The following is a 23,624-nucleotide window of genomic DNA, read 5'->3' on the forward strand; positions in this document are numbered from 1 at the left end:
CTGTCTGAAGGTGTTGGCAATGGGATGACATTTTAAATCGAGTAAAAAGGAAAGAACACGGTATAGAATATAATCTGGGGAAGATACTAGAATCCTGTTAAGAAGTGGATGGAGAGTAGGAGCCAGATGGAGGGAAAGACATTTTAGAAGAAAACTAGCAATTGTATCCAATATATTATTTCCCTGATGATATTCCTCCAATACAAGTGTTGGACAAAAGTTCTTTTGGAAGATGGGGAAAGGCTTCCTACTTCACGATACCTGGCTTTACTTATTCTATAGTGACTGTAATTATGGAGATGAACTTCCAACGGAAAAGCATTTTTTAATATATATATTTTTTCAAATCACACTGTGTGGGTTTTCTGGTGCCTGGTCAAATGTGAGTTCCGATTGAACCTTCTCCCACATTTGAGGCACATGAAAGGTTTCTCCCCAGTGTGAATCCGCTGGTGCTTCTTAAGGCATGAGCTCTGACTGAAACATTTCCCACACTCGGGGCACTTGTAGGGCCTCTCTCCCGTGTGAATCCTCTGGTGCTGGATCAAATCTGAGATCCCACGGTAACTCTTCCCACACTCGGAACATAGATAAGGTTTTTCGCCGGTGTGGATTCTCTTATGCACGACGAGGTGGGAGCTCTGAGTAAAGCACTCCCCGCATTCTCGGCAAATGTAAGGTTTCTCCGCTGTGTGTATTCTTAGGTGTCTGATGAGGTGGGAGCTGACCAGAAAGCCTTTCAAGCAGACAGGACAGCCAAAAGGCTTCTCTCCTGTGTGGATTCTCTGATGAGCAACAAGATTGGAGCTCACGCTGAAACTCTTACCGCAGTCAGGGCACACATACGGCTTCTCTCCAGTGTGTATTCTCTGGTGCGCAATAAGGGTTGAGCTTTGGGAGAAACTCTTCCCGCACTCAGGGCACGTGTAAGGCTTCTCTCCTGCATGGATTCGCTGATGCTTAACCAGGGCTGAGCTGTCGCTGAAGCGTTTCAAGCATTCCCGGCAGACGTAAGGTTTCTCCCCAGTGTGGGTTCTCCGGTGTCTGATAAGGGGAGAACACCGTTTGAAGATTTTCCCGCAATCAGGGCACTTATAGATTTTTCTTACCTTCGCGACTGTGGCTTTGCCAGGTTGTACACCTGCTCCTTCTACCGGCACGGCTTTCCTCCGTCTCTTCTTTGGGACGTAGACTTGCTGGCTCTCAGGAACAGGCTCGCTATAACATGGCTCATCATCCCCAGGAATCTGGAAAACATTTATTTCATATTCCTCAAGAAGGGCCTCGCCCTCTTCTGTCTGCTCATAACCTTGTGCCTGTTCATAAGCTTCATAACATTCTGCCTGTTCGTAATTTTCTGCCTGTTCGTAACCTTCATAACATTCTGCCTGCTCATAATTTTCTGCCTGTTCGTAACCTTCGTAACATTCTGTCTGCTCATAACCTTCTGGATCTTCAAAACCTTCTGTCTGCTCATAACCTTCCGGATCTTCATAATCTTCCGTCCCTTCATAAGCTTCTGTCTCTTCATAACCTTCCTCTGGAAGAATCTCCTCTTTTATGAAATAATCATCGTCCACTTCCTCCACGTGGATCGCTTCTTTCACCCAATACTCCTCTTCCTCCTGGGAGCTCTCCTCTTCTTTCACCCAGTTCTCTTCCTCCTGGGGGATCTCCTCTTCTTTCACTAGATTACCTTTCTCTGCTTTCTCCCGGGGGACGGTGACTTCTTTCACCAGCTTCCCTCCCTCCTCCTCCTCCTCTTCTTCCTGGGAGATCACCTCCTTTTTCAGCTGCGGCTTCTCTTCGCTCATCATTGCTGAACTGAACTGCCGGAACAAAGAGATATGCATCAGTTTGGAACATCAGCAAAAAGAAGTTACGAAATCAGTGGCACATCTGGAAGATAAGCAAGGCAGGTTGTTTGCAAGGAGGTGCTGCTCAGATTAAATAAGAGGAGTCAATGAGAGACTACTCAGCTGTCTCGCGCGAGGCTTTATTTTACCAGCAAAGTGTATCTGAAAAGCTACCTCCTTCAATGTTGTGTTAAGATCTGCAGTCTAGTCTGGGAGGTGGCTTGTGGCTTTCTCTGTGGCAGCCCTTAAATTGAGGAACTCCCTTCGTAATCTGGTGCATCTAACCTTTCTAGTGTACTTTGGTACCTCTAGTTACGAATTTAATTTGTTCCGGAGGTCCGTTCTTAACCTGAAACTGTTCTTAACTAGAGGCGTGCTTTCGCTAATGGGGCCTCTTGCTGCCGTTCTCATCCTGGGGCAAAGTTCTCAACTCAAGGTAACTCTTCCAGCTTGTAACCTGAAGTGTTTGTAACCCGAGGCGCTTGTAACTCGACGTACCGCTGTATAGCTTTGGCTGTATGCTGAACATGCAGCTCTCTATCTTGGCTGTTGACAGTTAAGGCATTTTGGTTTTGGGATTCGCTTATTTTGCTGACTCTATGCCAGGCACCCCCAAACTTGGCCCTTCAGATGTTTTGGGACTACAATTCCCACCATCCCTGACCACTGGTCCTGTTAGCTAGGGATGATGGGAGTTGTAGTCCCAAAACATCTGGAGGGCCAAGTTTGGGGATGCCTGCTCCATGCTGTCCTGTTCTGGCTGCAACAATTTTACTTGTTTCTGTAATGACTGTGTACTATGCTCTTGGGGGGGGGGGAAGGTAGAGGACACCTGGGTGGTTAAGTCCAGTCAAAGACAACTATGGGGTTATGGCGCTCATCTCTCTTTCAGGCCCGAGGGAGCCGGCATTTGTCCACAGACAGCTTTCAGGGTCATGTGGACAGCATGACTAAAAAACTTCAGGCACAACATGACACCGTGACGGAAGCCGGAGTGCATGGAAATGCCGTTTACCTACCCGCCGCAGCGATACCCATTTATCTACTTGCACTAGCATGCTTTTGACCTAGGTTGGCAGGAGCTGGGACCAAGCAATGGGAGCTCACCCTGTCGCGCAGGTTCAAACCACCGACCTTCTGATGAGCAAGTCCAAGAGGCTCAGTGGTTTAGACCACAGTGCGACTCGCGTCCCTTGTAACCCACATAAGGACTTAAATGTTAACATAATAAACAAATCTCAACTTTCATTTAGCCCTCCCTGAAAAACAACCAATAATTCCTAACATTTGCATAGAACTTCAGAGGGTTCGTGGCCTTTCACATCCATTATCTCCATCATCTATACAACAGCCCTGTAAAGTAGACAAGAAGTATTATTACCCTTACGTTGCAACTGGAGAAGACAGATAACAATTTTCTGAAAGTCACTTAGTAAGCTTGTAACCGGGGGCTTTCTGAGTCACATCGTATACTCTTAACCACTTTGTAACACCACCCTTAGCAGCTGCAAAAAGAAAAAAGGAAAAAAAGAAAAATGTGTTAGAGAAACTAGAATGGAGATGAGAACACTGTTTAATGGGCAATGGGTTGTGTTTCTTTCTTTTTTTAAAAAAAAATCAATTAAAAGTTTACTGGCATAAACACATACAGAATTAGAGATGTAAAATTTCTGAAAATTTTGAAGCTCAGAAAAAAACGGAAATTTTTGGAAAAATTGAAAAAAATGCTACATTAGCACTTATTTTTTCTTTTCCAGACTGAAAGTCATTCTGTTACTTTAGAAACATAAAATATAACTATGGACAATTTTAGTGGGCATAAAATTATCACAACTAGCATATTAAAAATATAGTGTATCCAAACAATTATTACAAACAGAATTTACTTTTAAAATATTTGTATTTGTAACAAATGGAGCAACAATCTCCTGAAGTGTTTACTAGTTTATGTGGAACAAAAAAAACTCCACAAAACAATTTTTAAAAATCCAGAAGTAACAATTATATACATATACATATTTTTTTAGAAATGCTTTATAAAAGCATACATATTTTTTTAGAAATGCTTTATAAAATATTTGAACCCCTTATCTTAAAATGTTTTATTCATCATGTTAAAATAAAACATTCCATAATATAGTTTTTATTTTTTCAATTTTTCCAATTTTTTGGGAAAAAACAAAAAAGGCTTCAGGGAAAAAACGGGGGGAAACCGTGTTTTTTCCAAATTTTTCCGGGGGGTTTTCCGGGCCTTCACATCTCTATACAGAATACAGTAAAAATATTGGATATAGTGAATAAAAATAGATGTAAAAGTAGAAAAATAAAACACAGATACAAAGGAGGGGTAACCCCCCCCCAATAAACTACCAAAAATGCAGTGCCACATTCAAATGTTGCATATGAGAAGAGAAAGGTGGGTCAATTCAGTTCTCAATAAAATCTCTCCACCGAACGGGGGGTTTAGTGGGATGTTCAGTTGAGCTTCTGAACACTTCTCAGAAAATAAGTTTAATATTTCCTCCCTTATGTCAGTGATATAAGAAAAGGGAAAGCAGAATCAACATCTATAAGAGAACTGTAACACCTAGCAGAGATTTAATTCATTCTGCAGTCCTGCTGACTTTATGGCTACAGCACCCAGCCTAATTTCTGTATATTACAGGTGAAACTTGAAAAATTAGATTATCGTGGAAAAGTCCATTTATGTAAGCAATTGTTTTCATTAGCTACTGGAGTTTAATATATGAGATAGACCCATGACATGCAAAGCGAGATATGTCAAGCCTTTGCTTGTTATAATTGTGATGATTATGGCGTACAGCTGATGAAAACCCCAAAGTTGAGATTGTGAATTTGGGGTTCTCATCAGCTGTACGCCATAATCATCACAATTATAACAAATAAAGGCTTGACATATCTCACTTTGCATGTCATGAGTCTATCTCATATATTAGTTTCACCTTTTAAGTTGAATTACTGAAAGAAATTAACCTTTCAATGATATTCTAATTTTTCGAGTTTCACCTGTATATACCTGAAACCTTTTCTCTGCCAGAGCTGCTGTTAAATCCTTCCTGTTTGCCCAGGGATGGAGAACCCGTAGTCCTCCAGTTATGAGAAGAAGAAGAAGAAGAAGAAGAGTTTGGATTTGATATCCCGCTTTTCACTACCCGAAGGAGTCTCAAAGCGGCTAACATTCTCCTTTCCCTTCCTCCCCTACAACAAACACTCTGTGAGGTGAGTGGGGCTGAGAGACTTCAGAGAAGTGTGACTAGCCCAAGGTCACCCAGCAGCTGCATGTGGAGGAGCGGAGACATGAACCCGGTTCCCCAGATTACGAGTCTACCGCTCCTAACCAGTACACCACACTGGCTCCCTGAGTAGACCTTGGTCTCTGAGTAGACCTTGCTATTGGATCATGCCCCATGTTGTGACTGTCTCAGTGCCTGGCCTTGGCTTCTCTTCAGCAACCCTGCATCTCTGGATTGCCTTAATAATAATAATAATAATAATAATAATAATAATAATAAATTTGTACCTCGCCTATCTGGCTGAGTTTCCCCAGCCACTCTGGGCGGCTCCCAATCGAGTGTTAAAACAATACAGCATTAAATATTAAAAACTTCCCTAAACGGACTGCTCTCATGACCCTCTAGAGTTTGGCCAGCCCCGGTCCTGGGGTACAGCTTCCTCATCTTGCCTTTGGCTTGGTGACCAAGCCAAGATGCAAGGTCACCCAGTGCGATCTCTACCCACTCTGTGCTAGCCCATCACTCCAACCACTACACTTTGGGGGGGGGGCGAGGAACTGGTGGCCCTTCAGGGGTTGCGGGGCAACAGCTGCCATCAGCCCTGAGCCCTGTTCATGCTGCCCAGGGCCGATGAGGGTCCAATGACATCTGGTGAGGAAAGAAATGCTCTGTGGTGGATATCAAGGGGTGGTTGGTTTCTCACCTGTGCTGTCCCACGTCCAGTCCGGGGAATCTTCAGAACGGAGTTGCTGCAATGGGCATTATGCGGATGTTTATTTCCTTGAGCTGAACAGAATGAAAGATTATGAGTTATGGGGGTATGGAGTGTGTGTGTATGAGCTCAGCAGTTCTTAGTTTATTTTTGGGTTGCTATCTTCTTAATGGTCTTAATGTTGTTTTGCAGATTGTAAATGCTGCATCACTAATCCAATGACTTCTGCTTTGTGATGTTTAGCTTCTTTGTAGTTGTTGCTGAAATTTAGTTGTTGCTAAAATCGCAATTGTTTCACTGATGATTTGCTAAAACAAAATCGAAAATTCTTTCTAGTAGCACCTTAGAGACCAACTGAGTTTGTTCCTGGTATGAGCTTTCGTGTGCAGGAACAAACTCAGTTGGTCTCTAAGGTGCTACTAGAAAGAATTTTCGATTTTGTTTTGACTATGGCAGACCAACACGGCTACCCACCTGTAACTGATGATTTGCTAATTATCCTATAGGATTTGTGCTCCATTTGTGATGCTCTATTATGTGCTATCATGCTATTTATCATTTGTAAGCCGCTTTGGTGTCATTTGAATGAAAAGAGGCCTAGAAACAGTGGCGTAGGAAGGTGGGTGCAGGCCGCCCTGGGTGTCATCACTGAGGGGTGTGTGTGACAAAATGGCAAAAATATGTGTCACGAGCCGGTTTTCTCTGGCATTCCTCTCTGTCCTTCTGCACCTGAAAGGTGAACAGGCAAGGCAGAGGTTCTGGTGCGTCTGATTCCGCGCTGAGGGGATGCAACGTCCCCCTTGGGCTCAGCCACCAGTCTCCCGTGGGGCTTCCTCCAAAGAAGTCCCCTCAGTTGCGCAGAGCAAGGCGGTTCCCGCCTGCCTTCATTTGCCCTCCGTCCCTTCCCCCTTCTTCCCCACTCACGGCCACAGAGCCCAAGAGGGAAGTGACGAACACTTGGAGCGCCATCTTCCTTCCCTGCCTATATTCGCCTCACGGCTGCGGCGGCTCCTGCCCGGGCGAAGGCGTGCCAGCGGACCCCTCTCTCGCCCTGGTGGCTTAGCGAGGGAAAGGTGAGGCGGGCTTGGCGAGCAAGGCGCCTGCCCGGCGTGGGCTTCAGCCGCAGCCGCGCATGCGCCCACACAGCCCTGATCAAGCGCAGAGGACAAAGTTAGGAAAAAAGGGTTTAAAGTGCTTATGCTCACAATGTTAAGCAAATAAACCAGAAAATAACACTTGCAACTGTATCTTATTTTTCCTTCTTTTAATAATTTCAACGGGGGAGGGGACGGACAAGAAATTTTCCGCACCAGGTACCACCTAACCTTGCTACGCCGCTGCCTAGAAATGTAATAAATCGAATCAAATCTGGAAGGACACAGGTTCCCCTACACCAGGCTTCCTCAAACTATAATTCCCATTATCCCTGACCACTGGTACTGCTAGCTAGGGATCATGGGAGTTGTAGGCCAAAAACATCTGGAGGGCCGAGTTTGAGGAAGCCTGCCCTACGCCAATACAGTGGTACCTCGGGTTAAGAACTTAATTCGTTCTGGAGGTCCGTTCTTAACCTGAAACTGTTCTTAACCTGAGGTACCACTTTAGCTAATGGGGCTTCCCGCTGCCGCGTGAATTCTGTTCTCATCCTGAAGCAAAGTTCTTAACCTGAGGTACTATTTCTGGGTTAGCGGCGTCTGTAACCTGAAGCGTCTGTAACCTGAAGTGTCTGCAACCCAAGGTAACACTGTATAGGTTATGCTTCTTTTAAAACCAGGGGAATCAGGAGAGTAACCTTCAGAAGGTCATCCATCAAAAAACTGCATATTGGGCCTGCAAAGAACCTGTCTAGGGCTGCTGGTGGTGGTTGTTCTGTTGCTCTGAGAACTGGGAATGTGTTAGTCCTACCTAGAGATGTGAAGGTCCAGGAAAAAAACCGGAAAAATTAGGGGGGGTTCCATTTTTTTCCCCTGAAGCCTTTTCTGTTTTTTTCCAAAAAATTGGAAAAATAAAAAATAGATTATGGAATGTTTTATTTTAACATGATGAATAAAATATTTTAAGATCAGGGGTTCAAATATTTTATAAATCATTTCTAAAAAAAAATATGTATGGTATCAGATTATTCTAATTTCTGTGAGGACAAGCAAGTCCTAGGTTCTAAACTGAATTCTCCAATGCAAGAACAAGATACATTTCTTCCTTTAGGAGGTGCTGTTGTCACCAGAAAAGAAAAAAGGTTTCACTTAGAGGAGGGAGAAAGGTTGTAGAGGAGGGAGAAAGGTTGTTTTCTGCTGCTCCAGAGAAGCGGACACGGAGCAATGGATTCAAACTACAAGAAAGAAGATTCCACCTAAACATTAGGAATAGTAAGAGCTGTTCGGCAGTGGAATTTGCTACCAAGGAGTGTGGTGGAGTCTACTTCTTTGGAGGTCTTTCAGCAGAGGCTTGACAGCCATCTGTTAGGAATGCTTTGATGGTGTTTCCTGCTTGGTAGGGGGTTGGACTGGATGGCGCTTGTGGTCTCTTCCAACTCTATGATTCTATGATTCAGTTTTGTTTTTGCATGTGTGTGGTATGCATTGGTTCTGTTCCTCTTCACTAGGCCTCAAAGCACTGGAAGAAAATATAGAGCAACAAAAAGGGCCTGAAAGTATATACTTAATTACAGCTCAGAAAATGATTCTGATTAAATTTCATGCCCATTCATTGAAACTTAGTCCCACTTCCTTCTTTAGTTCTTTTTATGAGAATGCTTTTTAAAATACTGTGGAGAGGAAATATAATTGTTACTTCTGGATTTTTAAAAATTGTTTTGTGGAGTTTTTTTTTGTTCCACATAAACTAGTAAACAGTTCAGGAGATTGTTGCTCCATTTGTTACAAATACAAATAAATAATATTTTAAAAGTAAATTCTGTTTGTAATAATTGTTTGGATACACTATATTTGTGTGATAATTTTATACACATTTAAATTGTCCATGGTTATATTTTATGTTTCTAAAGTAACAGAATGACTTTCAACCTGGAAAAGAAAAAATAAGTGCTAATGTAGCATTTTTTCCCATTTTTCTGAAAATTTCCGTTTTTTCCCGAGCTTCAAAATTTCCAGAAATTTTACACCTCTAATTCTGTATGTGTTTATGCCAGTAAACTTTTAATTGATTAAAAAAAAAAAGAAACACAACCCATTGCCCATTAAACAGTGTTCTCATCTCCATTCTAGTTTCTCTAACACAACTTTTAGAATGCAGCGCTGTCTGTATAGGAAAGTTTCTAATGTTTGATTTTTTTCATTATGTTTTTATATCTTTTGGAAGCCACCTAGAGTTGCTGGTGCAGCAGATGGGCGGGGTACAGATAATAAAAGTATTATGAAATTATTATTATTAGCTTGCAGGCACATTTCTATGTAAACTTACATGAAAACATTGGCATTAACTTTTGAGTAAACTTGCTTAGAATTGTGCTTGCCTTAGGCAAGACACTATTTATCAGCCTCCCACGCAACGCAGTGAGGCTATACAACCACCACCTTCTAGAATTGCTAGGTATAAATCATGTCTATGGAATGTTTTGAATGCTAAAAAAAGAGCACTACAAGTATATAAATGTTAAGCATTGTTATTTAGAAGGCTTGGAGAATGCTGTATATTATTTGGGAATAGTGCCTTCCTAAGAAGAACTCTTCTTGATCAAAACAAAGGCTTATCTAGTCCTAAATTGCATTCTCACAGTGAACAACCTGACGCCTCCTGAGCTCTACCAACTGGTTTTCAGAAGCAATATATCAATAATGATGAATGGCCTAAATTGCCCTACATTTGTCCAATCCTCTTTTAAAGGTGTCCAAACTGGGGGGTGGGGAAGTCATTTCTATCTCTTTTGGTAGTGAATCCAATCGCTCATTTAGGACGGATTCAATTGTTCAGGAATGTCATGTCATTCAGCTCCAGGATGACCTCAGCATTAACATAAAAGACATCTCTTTCGAAATGCCCGTGTGTCAAAATCTCCTCCACAGAGTGGAAAATTACCAGATTAAGGATTAAATTAAATTACCAGATTAAAATTACCAGATTAAGGTATCTGAAGAAGTGTGCATGCACACGAAAGCTCATACCAAGAACAAACTCAGTTGGTCTCTAAGGTGCTACTGGAAAGAATTTTCTATTTTGTTTCGACTATGGCAGACCAGCACGGCTACCCACCTGTAACCAGATTAAGGAGGTTATGTGCTAAAGCCATCTCCCTCATTTGCCATATTAGCACCTGGGGAGGCGGAGCGGGGGCTATTCAAGCAAGTGTGTATTGGAGCCAGAGATATGTATTGTATCCGGACATAATAATAAGTGCCCACAGGCACTTCCCTTACCAGGTAGATCCTCAGAAGGAATGTTTGACAGGCTCACTTCCCCCCTCTCTGAGCTGCCTTCCCACTTACAGCAAGCAGGGATCCCAAAGGCTTTTACTTGGAAATGGGATCTATTGGTTTTGATGGGCCTCGATTCCAAGTAAATGCCTTCAGAGATGCAGTCCCCTAAGCTAACTGGAGAGCGCTTAATCATTCCTACTGTGGCCACATTAAAAAAACAAAACCAAAACCCACAGTAGTTCTCTGCATAGGCTTAAAGGTCTTGTTCTCCACCTCTTCCCCCCCCCCGCCCCATTTTTAAGGGCTGAGCCTTGACCCAGAAAGCAAGTCCTTCGGCCTCGAAATCAAAACCCACTAGGTTCGTCGGGGTCTGAAAAGAGATGCAGAGGATTCCAGCCCAATAATCCCCGATGCAAATCAAGCCTGATCAGCCTGGCTGAGCTGACCGGACTTCTTTTTTTTTTTTAAATTATCATTATTTTAAACCTCATCCATAGCCCCCGCTACTCTTCGCACGCGACTCCCCCCCCCGCCCTCCGCAGCGTTACTGCGATCCCTGCATTGCAGGGGGGCTGGACTAGATGGCCCCTGGGGGTACCCCCCCCAAGATTCTGCAACCTCCGGTGGCTCAGGGATTAATAATGGCTGCAGCATGCGTCGGCCCCTCCCCACCCCCGGACCCCCCCCCCCCCAAAAAAAACCCACTACCCCAGGCCCAGATCTCCAGGGACGCGCGGCTGCAGCAACTTCGGAAGGCTGAAACCACTCGGCGAACAAAAAAGAATTACCTCCGCGGAGGAGAGGGAAAGATCCAGGGACGGAGAGCAGCCTCGGATCCTTTTGTTCTTGTTCCTTTCTCCCCCCCAACTTCCCACCCCGGATCTGCTGGCCACGCACACCCACCCGCCTCCTCCGGCTAAGCCAGCCCCTTCCTGTGCCGTCGCCTTTCCAGGCCGGCCTGCAACGCTCTCCCGGCCCTGGGCTGGCTGCTCGGCAAAGGCCGGCGGGGAGAAGATCTGGCCAGGCTCCGGGCGGAGATGGCCACGGGCTGGGCAAGAGGGTCTTCTGGGTGGGGGGGGGACCCAAAGGCCACCCCCCCATAGATGCACCACCAGCCAGACGCCCAGAGTGGCTGGGACAACATTATTATTATTATTATTATTATTATTTTATTAATTACCAGTGCTTTCTTCTAAAAAAATCTTTAGGGGTAGGCCCTACTCTCATTTTCTTACTCATATTGAAATACTGCCCCTCAATGAGGCCAAACTTAAATTCCCAAAATGTTTAGGGGCATGCGTCCTCCCAGAAAAAAAGCACTGATTATTATTACTACTATTATTAGGATCTGGAAATAACCCTCCTTTAAAAAGGGGGAGGGGGGAACTGGCCAAATCCAGTCTGGTCTGACTACTTGGATGTACGGTTTTTATTAAAAGTTTATCATAATGACATAAGATATAGAAAACTTATGTTTTCAAAGTTGAAAACGTGGGCACAATTAAGATAAATAGGTTTTGATGGATGTAATAACGGGATACTGAATGGTTTAGTTTATATAAAATGTGCAGGGATGTATGCTATGCAAAATGAACCGTGGAAAGAGAATGAGTCATTGATATTTTAAGGTTGTTTAAATGAATATTGTAAAATGCAAAACAAAATTTAATAAAAATTATAGAAAAAGAAGAGGAAAAAGAAAACTAAAGTAAATAGAAGAAGGAAGGTAGAAAAAAGAGAGAGGAAGGAAGGAAGGAAGGAAAAAAGACAATAAAGAAAGATAAAAGCTGCTTACATTAAAAAAAGAAATAGATATATACTGTTCTGCCACTTTGAGAACACAGGAGGTTGGGCTCAATGACCCCTGTGGTCCCTTCCAACTCTTATGATTCAATGGACTGGATGGGCCATCAGTCTGACCCAACAGGCTCATCTTCTTACATATGGAACTGGGTTTTTAATAATAATAATAATAATAATAATAATAATAATAATAATAATAATAATGATAATAATAATAATAATAATAATTGTGTGTGTGTGGGTTGTTTTTTACACGTGGAATTGTCTTTATTGTGAAATTGCTTGGAAATATTTTATAGGAAGCCATTCAGGGTTTTTTTAAAAAAAAGTTTGTGATGGACCCAATTACACCAAATAACGGTTTGCCCTGTTACCCCAAATAAAGGTCTTCCCACAGCTGTTCCCTGCCCCCATTGGATCAACAACTTTACTTGGTATTCCACCCCTCTCTTCAGTTTGCAAAGTTTGTCCCTAAATCAAGATGTTATTTTACTGCCCATGTGAATTTTTGTCTAATAGGCCGATGTGGCTGTTGATAATTTTTTCTGAGGTCAGTTAATACCCATCTATGATTGCCAGTTGGTTGTGTACCATCTAAACAGGTCAGCTGCACTTTTCCTACACTTGTAGGGTGTAACTAATGTAGAAGTGAAGTGGATAATGTCCTGGAAACTGCTGCTACTTACTATAACTGAAACATTTTTTACCTTTAACATATTGTCACAACTGTTCTTTCATAGTACAGAGCAAAGGGGCAGAAGGAATCACGAGAGAAGGAATGACTGGCTTCGCGGTTTTTTTTACATAGCACATGGATATATTTGTGATACATCGCCATGTTGAATATAATGAAACCGTTACCACGATGCGGACTTCAAACTGTTTCTTGACAATGTTATCAATACATTTCCCAGCCCTAATGTGTGTGTATGTGCTATGCAAAAAACCACCATGCAGGGAAAACTGTGAAGCCAGCCAATGCTTCTACATAGATCCATCCTTATTTTGGACCTCGTGATATATCAGAATATTATGACGTTAGAAACCAGATTATAGCCCAGCCCTAATGAAGAGCCTATTGAATCAGACCAATGCCCATCTAGTCCAGCATCCTTTTCTCACTGGGGCCAGCCAGATGCTAATGGGAAGCCAGTCCCTCCAGTGTAGGAGGCAGTATGGAAATCATGTGCAAGAGGGCTGCTGTGCTCAGATCCTGCTTTCGGGCTTCCCACAGGCATCTGGTTGGCCCCAGTGCTGCTGGATGCTGGCCTAGATGGGCCTTTGGGCTCTTCTGCTAGCCAGTGTGGCATAATAGTTAAAAGAGTGTTGGATTAGGACATGGGAGAACAGGGTTCGAATCCCTGCGCAGCCATGAAAGTCATTGGGTACCCTTGGGTCAGTAACCATCTGTTAGCCCAAGCTTCCTTGACCTTGGCCCTCCAGATGTTTTTGGCCTACAATTCCTATGATCCCTAGCTAGCAGGACCAGTGTTCAGGGATGATGGGAATTGTAGTCTCAAAACATCTGGAGGGCCGAGGTTGAGGAAGCCTGTCTTAGCCTAACCCTACCTCACTAGGCTGTTGTGAGGATGTACTGAGGAGAACCATGTATATCACCTTGAGATCCTTGGAAGATAATTGTGGCACAGTGGTACCTTGGTTCTTGAACATAATCTGTTCTGGAAGTCCGTTTGACTTCAGAAATGTTCGAAAACCAAGGCACGGCTTCCAATGGGCGCAGGCACCCCAGAAACAATAGCCGACAGCCACACCGGACGTTTGGATTTCGAAAAACGCTTGAAAACCGGAACACTTACTTCTGGGTTTTCAGTGTTTGGGAGCCAAAATGTTCGAGTACCAAGGCACTTGAGAACAAAGGTTCCACTGTATATAAATCTAATAAATTATTAGTAGAAACGAAATAGAAAATTCTTTCCAGTAGCACCTTAGAGACCAACTGAGTTTGTTCTTGGTATGAGCTTTCGTGTGCATGCACACTTCTTCAGAAATTATTATTAGTAGTAGTAGTCACAACTTCCCAATTAATTTTATTCTGAGCACAAGGCTGCCTTTTGTGTTGCTACAGAAGTATGCCAGCAGCGTTTGAAGGATCTGAGATGCGTAGCAATAAAATGGGCTTCATGCAATATGCAATTTGTCCTTCAGGAATGTGGTCTCTCCAGAGGACAGAAGGGAAAGGAAGTCTTGCTTGTTCCAGCATTGGATGTCCCAGAAAACAAACGCTCCCTCAATTAATTCAGCTCCGTACAAAGATATTTTATTAGCACAAAACATTTTGCCAGAGTATATCAGACCGTAAGAAGAGGTTGGGAGAGAAAGTGAGAAGAGGGACAAAAACCTCATATTTGTAGCACAAATCTCCATCCTTCTCCATCTATACAGTACTGTATTGTCCATTGCCATCCATCACTTGCGTAAGATGAAGGTTGCATCATCTTAACTGTCTCCAGTTACAATGACATCATCTCTGTGTATCTCTTGACTGATACAGGTAGCTGGCCGTGTTGGTCTGCCACAGTCAAAACAAAAAAATAAATTAAAAAAAATCCTTCCAGTAGCACCTTAGAGACCAACTAAGTTTGTTCTTGGTATGAGCTTTCGTGTGCATGCTCACTTCTTCAGATACACTGAAACAGAAGTCACGAGACCCTTATATATATAGTGACCCTTAAATATCCTCACTCTCACTATATATAAGGGTCTGGTGACTTCTGTTTCAGTGTATCTGAAGAAGTGTGCATGCACACGAAAGCTCATACCAAGAACAAACTTAGTTGGTCTCTAAGGTGCTACTGGAAAGAATTTTTTTTAAAAAAATTTTTTTTTGTCGTGACCGATGCTCAAATACCTATTGAGGGCTTACGGAAGAGTAAAGGATTGTTTCAGAAAGCAGAGACCTAGGTGCAACAGGAATGCACCAGTCCATTCAGTAAGACATTGTATGTCTTTTCGGGTGGAATGGCTTATGTTGTTTCTCTTTGAACCGTTGTAGCCAATATAGTCCAGATGTTTTGGACTATAGCTCTCATCCCCAGCTAGCATCAGCAATAATAAGGGGTTATGGGAGTTGAAGTACAAAATGTATGCAAGGCACTGTGTTGACTGCCCTTAATTGGAACATCACCCCCTTTTTTTAGTAACAGCAGTTGCCCTGACAAAGGGCATAAAAGGTAAGATCAGGTGAAGAACAGGGGAAGAAACTGTGAATGTTGGGCTTAAAAAAGAAATGGAGAGGATTCATGTGATTTCACACATGCAAAACACGGCCTTCTCAATTAAGAACTTCCTCCCTGCAGCCTCAAGCTACCGAACTGCAACTTGAAGATCCACTACCCTTAAACCCAAGGCGTTTGGATACTGAAAAATGACTCTTTGACAACAAGAGCAAATGTTTGCAAAATACAACTTTAGGCGGAGTGGATATGTATATGCCAAACAGAATTTCCAGATAGCTGCATATGTTCGTGCTGATTTTAAGTGCATAGTTAGAAAGTTAAAAACACAATGGCGGTTCCAGATATATTCAGTGACTGTGGCAGATTCTCTGGTAGCCAGTATGCTGAGAGCTGCCATAAGAGGGTTTGATTCCGTTGGAGGCCGGGATCCAGTAGCTGAGCTCAGCAAATGCAGCTTGGGCTCTTGCACTGTAGAATAGCTTATGCCCATAGATCTTTGACTTCCATAGCTGACAGTGAGTCACACCTAGGATGCATGATCTGAACTGGGTCAAGGTGTTTGGAGAGTCTTATACTTTGGGGCTTACAAAAAAGTACTAAATTTGAGTGCCTCACACTGACAATTGGAATATGATTTCTACTCCCATTCCCCATCCCCTGGCCTTATAAAACATGGTTTGAGCTCAGATTGAAACCTCTGAGCCTTCAGAGTCAAGTCTTTATAGGACTTCCCTCCTTTGTAAGTTTTCTACGTGCCGGTTGAACACCCATGATGCAGACCTCTTGCGGGTGTGCTATTTCAGAATGAATGTGGGGGAAATCACGTGTCTGAATTGCCCTGCACATTAAAAAAAAAACCTTGCACATTAATGGTCTAGCAAATAAGGTAAGAGAACAGGGCAAAGCCTCTTCTTGCAATACTACCTGCCCACAAGAAAGCTTTTTAAAATAATAATAATAATAATAATAATAATAATAATAATAATAATAATAATAATTGCGCACTCAGTCACACGAATTTCTCACCCTTCATCTGAAGTGGTACAATTGTGCAAGGCCATACCTTGAGGTTATTTTCCTGCAGAAATGAACTGGCTTTTACTCTTAAGAAAATGTGGATTACTAACCAGAGGTTTTTCTACTGCCAGTGCTTGCATATTTATTATGCATTTTTCTTCTGTGTGGATTTTCTGATGTTTAAGGAGACTGGTTGAATTACAGAAGCTCTTCCCACACTCAAAGCACTTGCATTTCCCCTCTCCCATATGGGTTTTCTCGTGGGCAGTAATGTTCGAACGCTGACTGAATCTTTTCCCACAGTCTAGGCACTCGTACGGCTTCTCCCCTGTGTGTGTCCTCTCGTGTATGATAAAGCTTTCCCTCCGATTGAAGCTTTTCCCACAGTCTGAACATTTATATGGCTTTTCTCCTGTGTGGATCCTTGCATGCTCTTTCAGGAGGGAACGGTAGTTGAAGCTTTTCCCGCAGATGGAGCACGCAAACGGCTTCTCTCCCGTGTGGGTTCTCTCGTGTTCAATAAGGTGGGATCTCCGGCTGAAGTTCTTCCCGCATTCTGAGCATGTGTGTGGCTTCTCGCCTGTGTGGATTCTCTGGTGTCTAGTAAGGTGCGATCTCCGACTGAAACTCTGCCCACACTCCAGGCAGTTATATGGTTTCTCTCCTGTGTGGATCCTCTCGTGGACCAAATGAGCGGAGGCATGGTTGAAGATTTTCCCACAATACGAGCATCTGTGTGTCTTTTTCCCTGCCTGGACATTCAAGTTTTTAAGAGGGTCGGTGCTCTGGCTTGAGCTTTTCCCTGTGACACTCTTTTTTCGAGGACTTGCCTCAAGCCCCTTGTGTAAAGTGCTTTCATTTAAACTTTTCACTGCCTGTTCCAGGAGCCTTCCCTGGTGTTTCTCTGGGGCCTGCTGGCTCCCTGATGTCTCTTCAGTCTCTAGAAACTGGAAGACTTTCCTTCCAGTGACCAGCTGATTTTGGGTCACCTCTCCCATCTCAGGAAAAAGGAAGACGCCCCCTTTAGCCCTTTCCAGCGACATCCTGCGGTACTCTACTTGCCCCGGCCTTTCCAGCCGGAGATTCTCCTCCTCACTTTCACTCGCTTGACCACTGCCTGATGGAATAAGAAGAAGAAGAAGAGTTTGGATTTGATATCCTGCTTTATCACTACCAGTAGGAGTCTCAAAGCGGCTAACATTCTCCTTTCCCTTCCTCCCCCACAACAAACACTCTGTGAGGTGAGTGAGGCTGAGAGACTTCAAAGAAGTGTGACTAGCCCAAGGTCACCCAGCAGCTGCATGTGGAGGAGCGGAGACGCAAACCAGGTTCACCAGATTACGAGTCAACCGCTCTTAACCACTACACCACACTGGCTCTCAAAGAGACAACCACAAAGTGAATTTCTGAGGAGGGGTTGTAGTACTGTGGCAAGGAAAACTTAGCCCCAAGTTGGCCCCACGTTGATCATTTTCAACGATGCCAGATGAAAACGATCTGTGGGAGCAGAGCTGGGGGGCCAAGGGAAACTCTTAGGTGAGCCCCTGCCGCTAAACTAGACAATATTGGACTAGATTGGGACGGGGAAACTGAGCGTAGCCTTCCAACCCCAGAGAGTTGTGTTTTACCTTCCCTGAGCTTTGTAACATGATCCAGGCACGCCACAAAAAACCCTTACCCAACAAGCTGGTTATCCTTTCATCGTCCTGCATGGCCACCACATACAGCTGCATCTTCAAGGGGTCTACCTTAGAGAAATTAACAGCCACTTTTTCAAAGGGCCCCGGCACCTGAATCAAAAGGAGGGACATCAGGTCATAGCAACTGGTTTGGAGAGGCAAATGCCCTAGCTCCAAATAAATTTCTGTTACCTTCCCCAACCCTCACCCCCCTGGTCCGGCTGACCGCCTTGTTGCGATCAGCACGACAGGAAATAGACTGGATTCCTACCCCAACCTATTTAGTTGTCCGGGAGAGGAGAGAAACATAACCCTCAAGTGGGCACTCATAAATTGCCCCCTGCCACGCTGTCTGCCCTTCTACAGCTGCAGTCACTTCCGTTAGGTCACACATGGAGGAACCTACAGCACTCCTGATGTTGTTTTAACAGACTACAGTTCCCTTCATCCCTGACCTTTGGCTATGCCAGCTGGGGCTGATGGGAGTTGGAGTCCAGCAATATCTGGAGGGCCACAGGGTGTAGCCTCCCTTCCAGAACTCTCACCTGCTGATCCCACCTCTCGTGGTCTTGCAGCTTCCAAGAGAAAATCTCTGCCAGGGTCACTGCCTGAGCACAGGTCTCCGGTTCCTGCTTCCTGACCCAGATCTGCATTTCCTGCGGCAATATGGCCAGGAATTGCTCCAAGACCAGCAGCTCCAGGATCTCCTCCTTCGTGCGTTTCTGCGGCTGAAGCCATCGGAAACAAAGGTCTTGGAGCTGGCTGCAAACTTCTCGGGGTCCCTCGGCCTCCAGGTAGCAGAACTGCCTGAACCGCCGGCGCCATAACTCCAAACTGGTGGCGTCCTCGTCTGCCACTTGCCCAATGGAGCGCAGGGTCTTATAGACTTGAGTGGCTTCCCCACTGAGGTCTAGCAAGTTCTGGGTCTTCCTCTCTTCTCTAGGCCACTGGATGGCATCGGCTATTCTCCTGAAGGAAGTCTGAAAAGATTTGGTGTGGTCCCATCGGGTAGGCACCAGCAGCTTCCTCCGGGACTTGGCTGCCCTCTGGAAATCCTGCTGTTGGGTGTCCGGGGGCCGCTGGAGCTTTTTGTCAGTTGTCTGGCTGGTCTGTTGCAGACCTGCTTCAACAGGTACCTGCTGAGCCTCCTGCGCAGCCTCCTCACCTGGAGTCCTTTCAGTACCTAGTGGCGCGGCCTCATCCGGTATCCGCTTAGCATCTTGTGGACCTTCCTCTATTGGGACCTCCTCAGCGCTCCCAACCCGATAAACAGGATAATGTCCTCCTCCTCCTTCTAATGTCTCCTCTGTTTGGGGTCCTGCTGGGTCCTGCTCTTCCATCGGGTTTCCCCTCTGCACTCCTGGATCTGCAAACGAAACGTGCTTTTCAATAACTGCACATGGTGCACACCAGGCCAAAATGGCCGCCAACCAGGATCTGAAGAGAAATGCGAACGCTGCTCCCAAGATGTCAGCAAAGCCGCTGCCAAAATGGCAATCCGAGTACTAGGGAAGGCAAGGTAACATGGCCGCACTCACATATGAAAGTACTGTGGATAGTTTTAGTCATCTCAAGAAGGACATAATGTAGGACTATAGGAAGCTGCCCTATAATTTGTCAGACCGCTGGGCTATCTAGCTCAGTATTGTCTACACAAAAATGGCTAACTTGTGGCGCTCCAAAAGTTGTTAGCCTTCAACTCGAACCACCCTTGAACACTGGCCTGATGGGAGTTGGAGTCCAATAAGGTCTGGAGGATGACAAGTTAGCCGTTCCTGTCTACACTGACTGGCAACAGCTCTCCAGTATCTTCTTCCTTGGAGGTTTTGAGGATAAGTTTGGAAAAGCATCAACGGCAGGACACTCGGAGCAGGAGGCTGGACTAGGTAATCTGTTAGGCACTCTCCAGTTCCAATACAATTACTGTATCTGATGAGAAACGTTAATGGAGAGCATGGCAAATGGGGATAATGGCTAAATAGAATGACAGAGGTCGAGGGAAAAGGAACCAAAGGTATTGCATGAGCGAAACCACTAGTGTGATGGGCAGATGGTGGCATGAAAGGAATGAGATGAGCAGGGAGAAGAAAACAAGGTACGTATGGTATGAGTGTAAGATGCAGACAAGGGAAGCTCGAGAGCCCGGTATCCAAGTGCTCCAACAGGGCATCATCTGCCCTGAGGATGAAAAGCCTATTTCATTCCAGAGTTTCTCTAAAACAGGGTTTGCCAAACTTCGGTTGCCAGCTGCTTTTGGACTACAACTCCCACCATCCCTAGCTAGCAGGACCAGTGGTCAGGGATGATGGGAATTGTAGTCCAAAGCCAACTGGAGACACACGTTTGGGAAACCCTGCTATAAATCAAGGATGGGAGAATCTGTGGCCCTCCAAACGTGGTTGTGATTCCAACTCCCATCGGCCTCAGCCAGCATGATCAATGGTCAGGGATGACAGAAGTTGTAGTCCCTACAATACCTGGATGGTCGCAGATTCCCCATCCCTGGTCTTAGGCCTACGCTTCCATTCCAATTCAGGGTTTGGGTTTTCATCATCGGATATGCTTTCCTCAATAAACAGACAAATAAAATAACATTCTTCCTTTTAGGACTTGTAACAGGAACACACTTCCTCAAACCCAGATGTCAATGACATTTGGCTATATTATAAAGACACTCCAACGTTGCTCCTAACCCTGCCGCATTTTGAGCTTAACTGGACCCAGATAAAAATAGCACTGCCCAAGACATTGACTCTGTAAAGCATATTTTGCTGCACTGTGTGAAATTCGAGCAAGCCAGGGCTGAACTGATATTACCCCTGTTAAGACTTTTCCCGGGAAAATCAGAGGCTTACTATGCCAGGTTCCTACTGGAAGACCGGATAAATGATAGAACATTAGCAGTGGCGAAGTTTCTATCGGTGATGGCAAGAACCAATGATCTCTATTCCTAAGTCTGTACATAATGCTTATATAACCTGAAGGCGGGCTGTCGAAACTGTGTACTGTTTTATAATGAATTGTTGGGTCTTTGGACCATAATAAAGATTTAATAATAATAGCACTTCCACAGTTTTGAACTGCCAGTCAGTAACAGAGAAGCCTTAACTAAGCGCTAAAACCCACGGATTGTGCATCTAAAGACCCAGAGTCAACCTTTCATTAAAAGGATCTTGAGCACCAGGGCTGGAAGCCTCCCAGCGCTGCTGGCACTCGGAGGTTTTGCAGCATTGGGTCCCTGGGCTGATTCGGATCAGGACAGCTCCTTTGCAGACTCAATTGGCTCAAAACCCCTCATTTCTACATCCTGCTTGCGGAGGATCCTGTAGCTCCTCTTGTGTGGCAGAGCACGCACTTTACACAGGGAAGATCCCAGGACTCAGATCCTGGCATCTTCAGCTTGAAACACCTTAGGCAGCGGGTGATGGTTATGACCAGAGAGCGCTGCTAACTAGCCCAGTGTAGAAACCGCTAGCCGGGATGGTCCAGTCGCCTTCTTTGAATGACAGGGCGTTAAGGAACAGCTAACCTGAATGAGGGATATGCACCTGAGATTCATTTCCTCCCCTCTGTTCTTTATTACCTTGCTCTGGCCCGGATCTGGAGAGGGGATCCGGACAAGGGACGATGTGGGGGATCAGCAACACAGGCTCTGATCTGGAGTGGGGCTTTGGGAAACCTCTCGCTGCCAGCGACCCTTTTGCAGCCTCTGGTCTCCTCCTCCTCCTCCTTTTTCTTTGCCTCCAGGGCTCCCCTTTCTTGCATGAGCTGACAGACCCCCCAAATCCACCGTTCTGCACCCTTTGCAATCCGCAGCGGTTGTATTTATTGTTTATTTGTATGTTTTGGCTTTTAGGATGCTATCCCCCCCCCCAAAAAAAGGTAATTTCTAGCCGGAAGAGAGGGGTGGGGAACGGGAAGGAAATAGGACAGGAAGGTGGCATTAGCCATTTCCTTCCTCCTTAGTTTTTTGTTTTTTTTCCTGGAGCCTTCTAGGAATCTGATCGCTGGTGGTTTTAACCCATACAGTACTGTAGATCCTTTGCAGGATCGAGAAGCCAGGAGCGGGCATCGTGTCTCACTTTTGCAGGCAGCCGAGTTGGGACGTCCTGAGATGAGATGCTGCAGCCTCCAGGCCAGAGAGAGACTCGCTTAGGAGTGGCCCCTGCCTTGCTTTTGAGCGTCCCTCCCGGGAACCCCGTCATTACATTGCTTAGAAGGAAAAGGCTGATTATATTATGGATGCTTTAGCTGAGATTTCTGCATTGCAGGGGGTTGTTCTAGAATGACCCTTGACCCCATTCCAACTCTACGATTCTGTGAAGATGACGATTGGGTCTGCGGTGATTTTATTAAATCCTCATGTTTGCAAACAGTTCACTCTAAATGCTCCTCACCTCTGGCTCTGGCCATCAACAAAAATCACAGAACTTAGCATTCTTTGGAGGTCTTTAAGCAGAGGCTTGACAGCCATCTGTCAGGAATGCTTTGATGGTGTTTCCTGCTTAGCAGGGGGTTGGACTGGATGGCACTTGTGGTCTCTTCCAACTCTATGATTCTATGTCCTGGAGTCGCAGTACAAATTTTAAAAAATAAAACGGATCTGATGTTTTGGGTTCTGGTAGCTTCTACAGTGTACAAACTATGCTTTTATTCAAAGCACATTATCTTGTAGTAATGATGTCCATAACCTGTGTGAAAAGCAATAAATTTTGCCTGCCTCAGACCCTCTGACATCAGTGTCATTGGATGGCCAGACCCTCTTTATGAAGGAGGGGGGGAAGTGGTGGTCAAAACAAAATTCCTTCCAGTAGCACCTTAGAGACCAACTAAGTTTGTTACTGGTATGAGCTTTCGTGGTGGATAATTCAAGTCTTGATTTTGTTGTGTTACTGCCATCTTTGTAGTGTGTGTTGTAATATACTGTACTGTACACCCCATCTAGATTCTGTGAATTCTGCAGTCCCTATGTGTTATGCAAAATCAATTTGCATCTACTTCCATAATTTATTCTGGGAGAGGCAAGGGGTCTTTCACAGGGCTTTGACAACTGGAAAGGAATCCCTGCTCTGGCCAACTTCCAGCTTCTAGGATCTTTGGAGAAAGGGTAGGATCCAGCAGAAGAAGAAGAAGAGTTTGGATTTGATATCCCGCTTTATTACTACCCGAAGGAGTCTCAGCGGCTAACATTCTCCTTTCCCTTCCTCCCCCACAACAAATACTGTGAGGTGTGTGGGGCTGAGAGACTTCAGAGAAGTGTGACTAGCCCAAGGTCACCCAGCAGCTGCATGTGGAGGAGCGGAGACACGAACCCGGTTCACGAGTCTACCGCTCTTAATCACTACACCACACTGGCTCTCAGCAGCAAAAGAATAGTTGAATCCGGCTGTAAAATTCTTCTTCAGTCATTCCAAAATCACAGGATGAAAAAGGACAGTCGTAACCAGAGACCATGGTTCCCCTCCCCCCCACCCATTTTATTCTCACAACAGCCTTGCAAAGTAGATTAGGCTGCGAGATAGTGAACAGCTCAGGGTCGCTTCGTGATCTATGTAGGAAAGTGGGGATTTGAACCTGAATCTCCCTGGCCCTAGTCTGATACTCTTAACCAGGGGTCAGCAAACTTTTTCAGCAGGGGGCCGGTTCACTGTCCCTCAGACTGTGTGGGGGGCCAGACTATATTTTCAAGAAGAAAAAAATGAACAAATTCCTATGCCCCACAAATAACCCAGA

At 44.8% G+C, this 23,624-nt stretch overlaps 1 protein-coding gene across 1 annotated transcript; it reads right to left on the reverse strand.

Moving 5' to 3' along the window:
* Positions 1 to 336: 336 nt before the first annotated feature.
* LOC117042345 (zinc finger protein 850-like) lies at positions 337 to 21,732 on the reverse strand. Its single transcript, XM_033141895.1, has 7 exons — positions 21,475 to 21,732; positions 18,437 to 19,257; positions 17,891 to 18,002; positions 16,268 to 17,332; positions 11,099 to 11,243; positions 6,820 to 6,970; positions 337 to 1,829 (listed from the first exon to the last, which is right to left on the reverse strand). Exons 2-7 carry the CDS (start codon positions 19,229 to 19,231, stop codon positions 348 to 350), a joined length of 3,750 nt encoding a protein of 1,249 aa, XP_032997786.1. The 5' UTR covers positions 19,232 to 19,257; positions 21,475 to 21,732; the 3' UTR covers positions 337 to 347.
* Positions 21,733 to 23,624: the final 1,892 nt, after the last annotated feature.

The sequence above is a fragment of the Lacerta agilis genome, chromosome 2, assembly GCF_009819535.1.
Source record: "Lacerta agilis isolate rLacAgi1 chromosome 2, rLacAgi1.pri, whole genome shotgun sequence".
NCBI lineage: Eukaryota > Metazoa > Chordata > Lepidosauria > Squamata > Lacertidae > Lacerta > Lacerta agilis.

Coding starts and splice junctions, on each gene's coding strand:
- LOC117042345 (XM_033141895.1), bottom strand. CDS start 19,231: ATGGAAGAGCAGGACCCAGCAGGACCCCAAACAGAGGAGACATTAGAA. Junction 11,244..16,267: donor GTTCATTTCTGCAGGAAAAT/AACCTCAAGGTA, acceptor CCTCTTGCCCAG/CCCGTGGCCATCTCCGCCCG. Junction 6,971..11,098: donor GGCTTAGCCGGAGGAGGCGG/GTGGGTGTGCGT, acceptor GCGCTTGATCAG/GGCTGTGTGGGCGCATGCGC.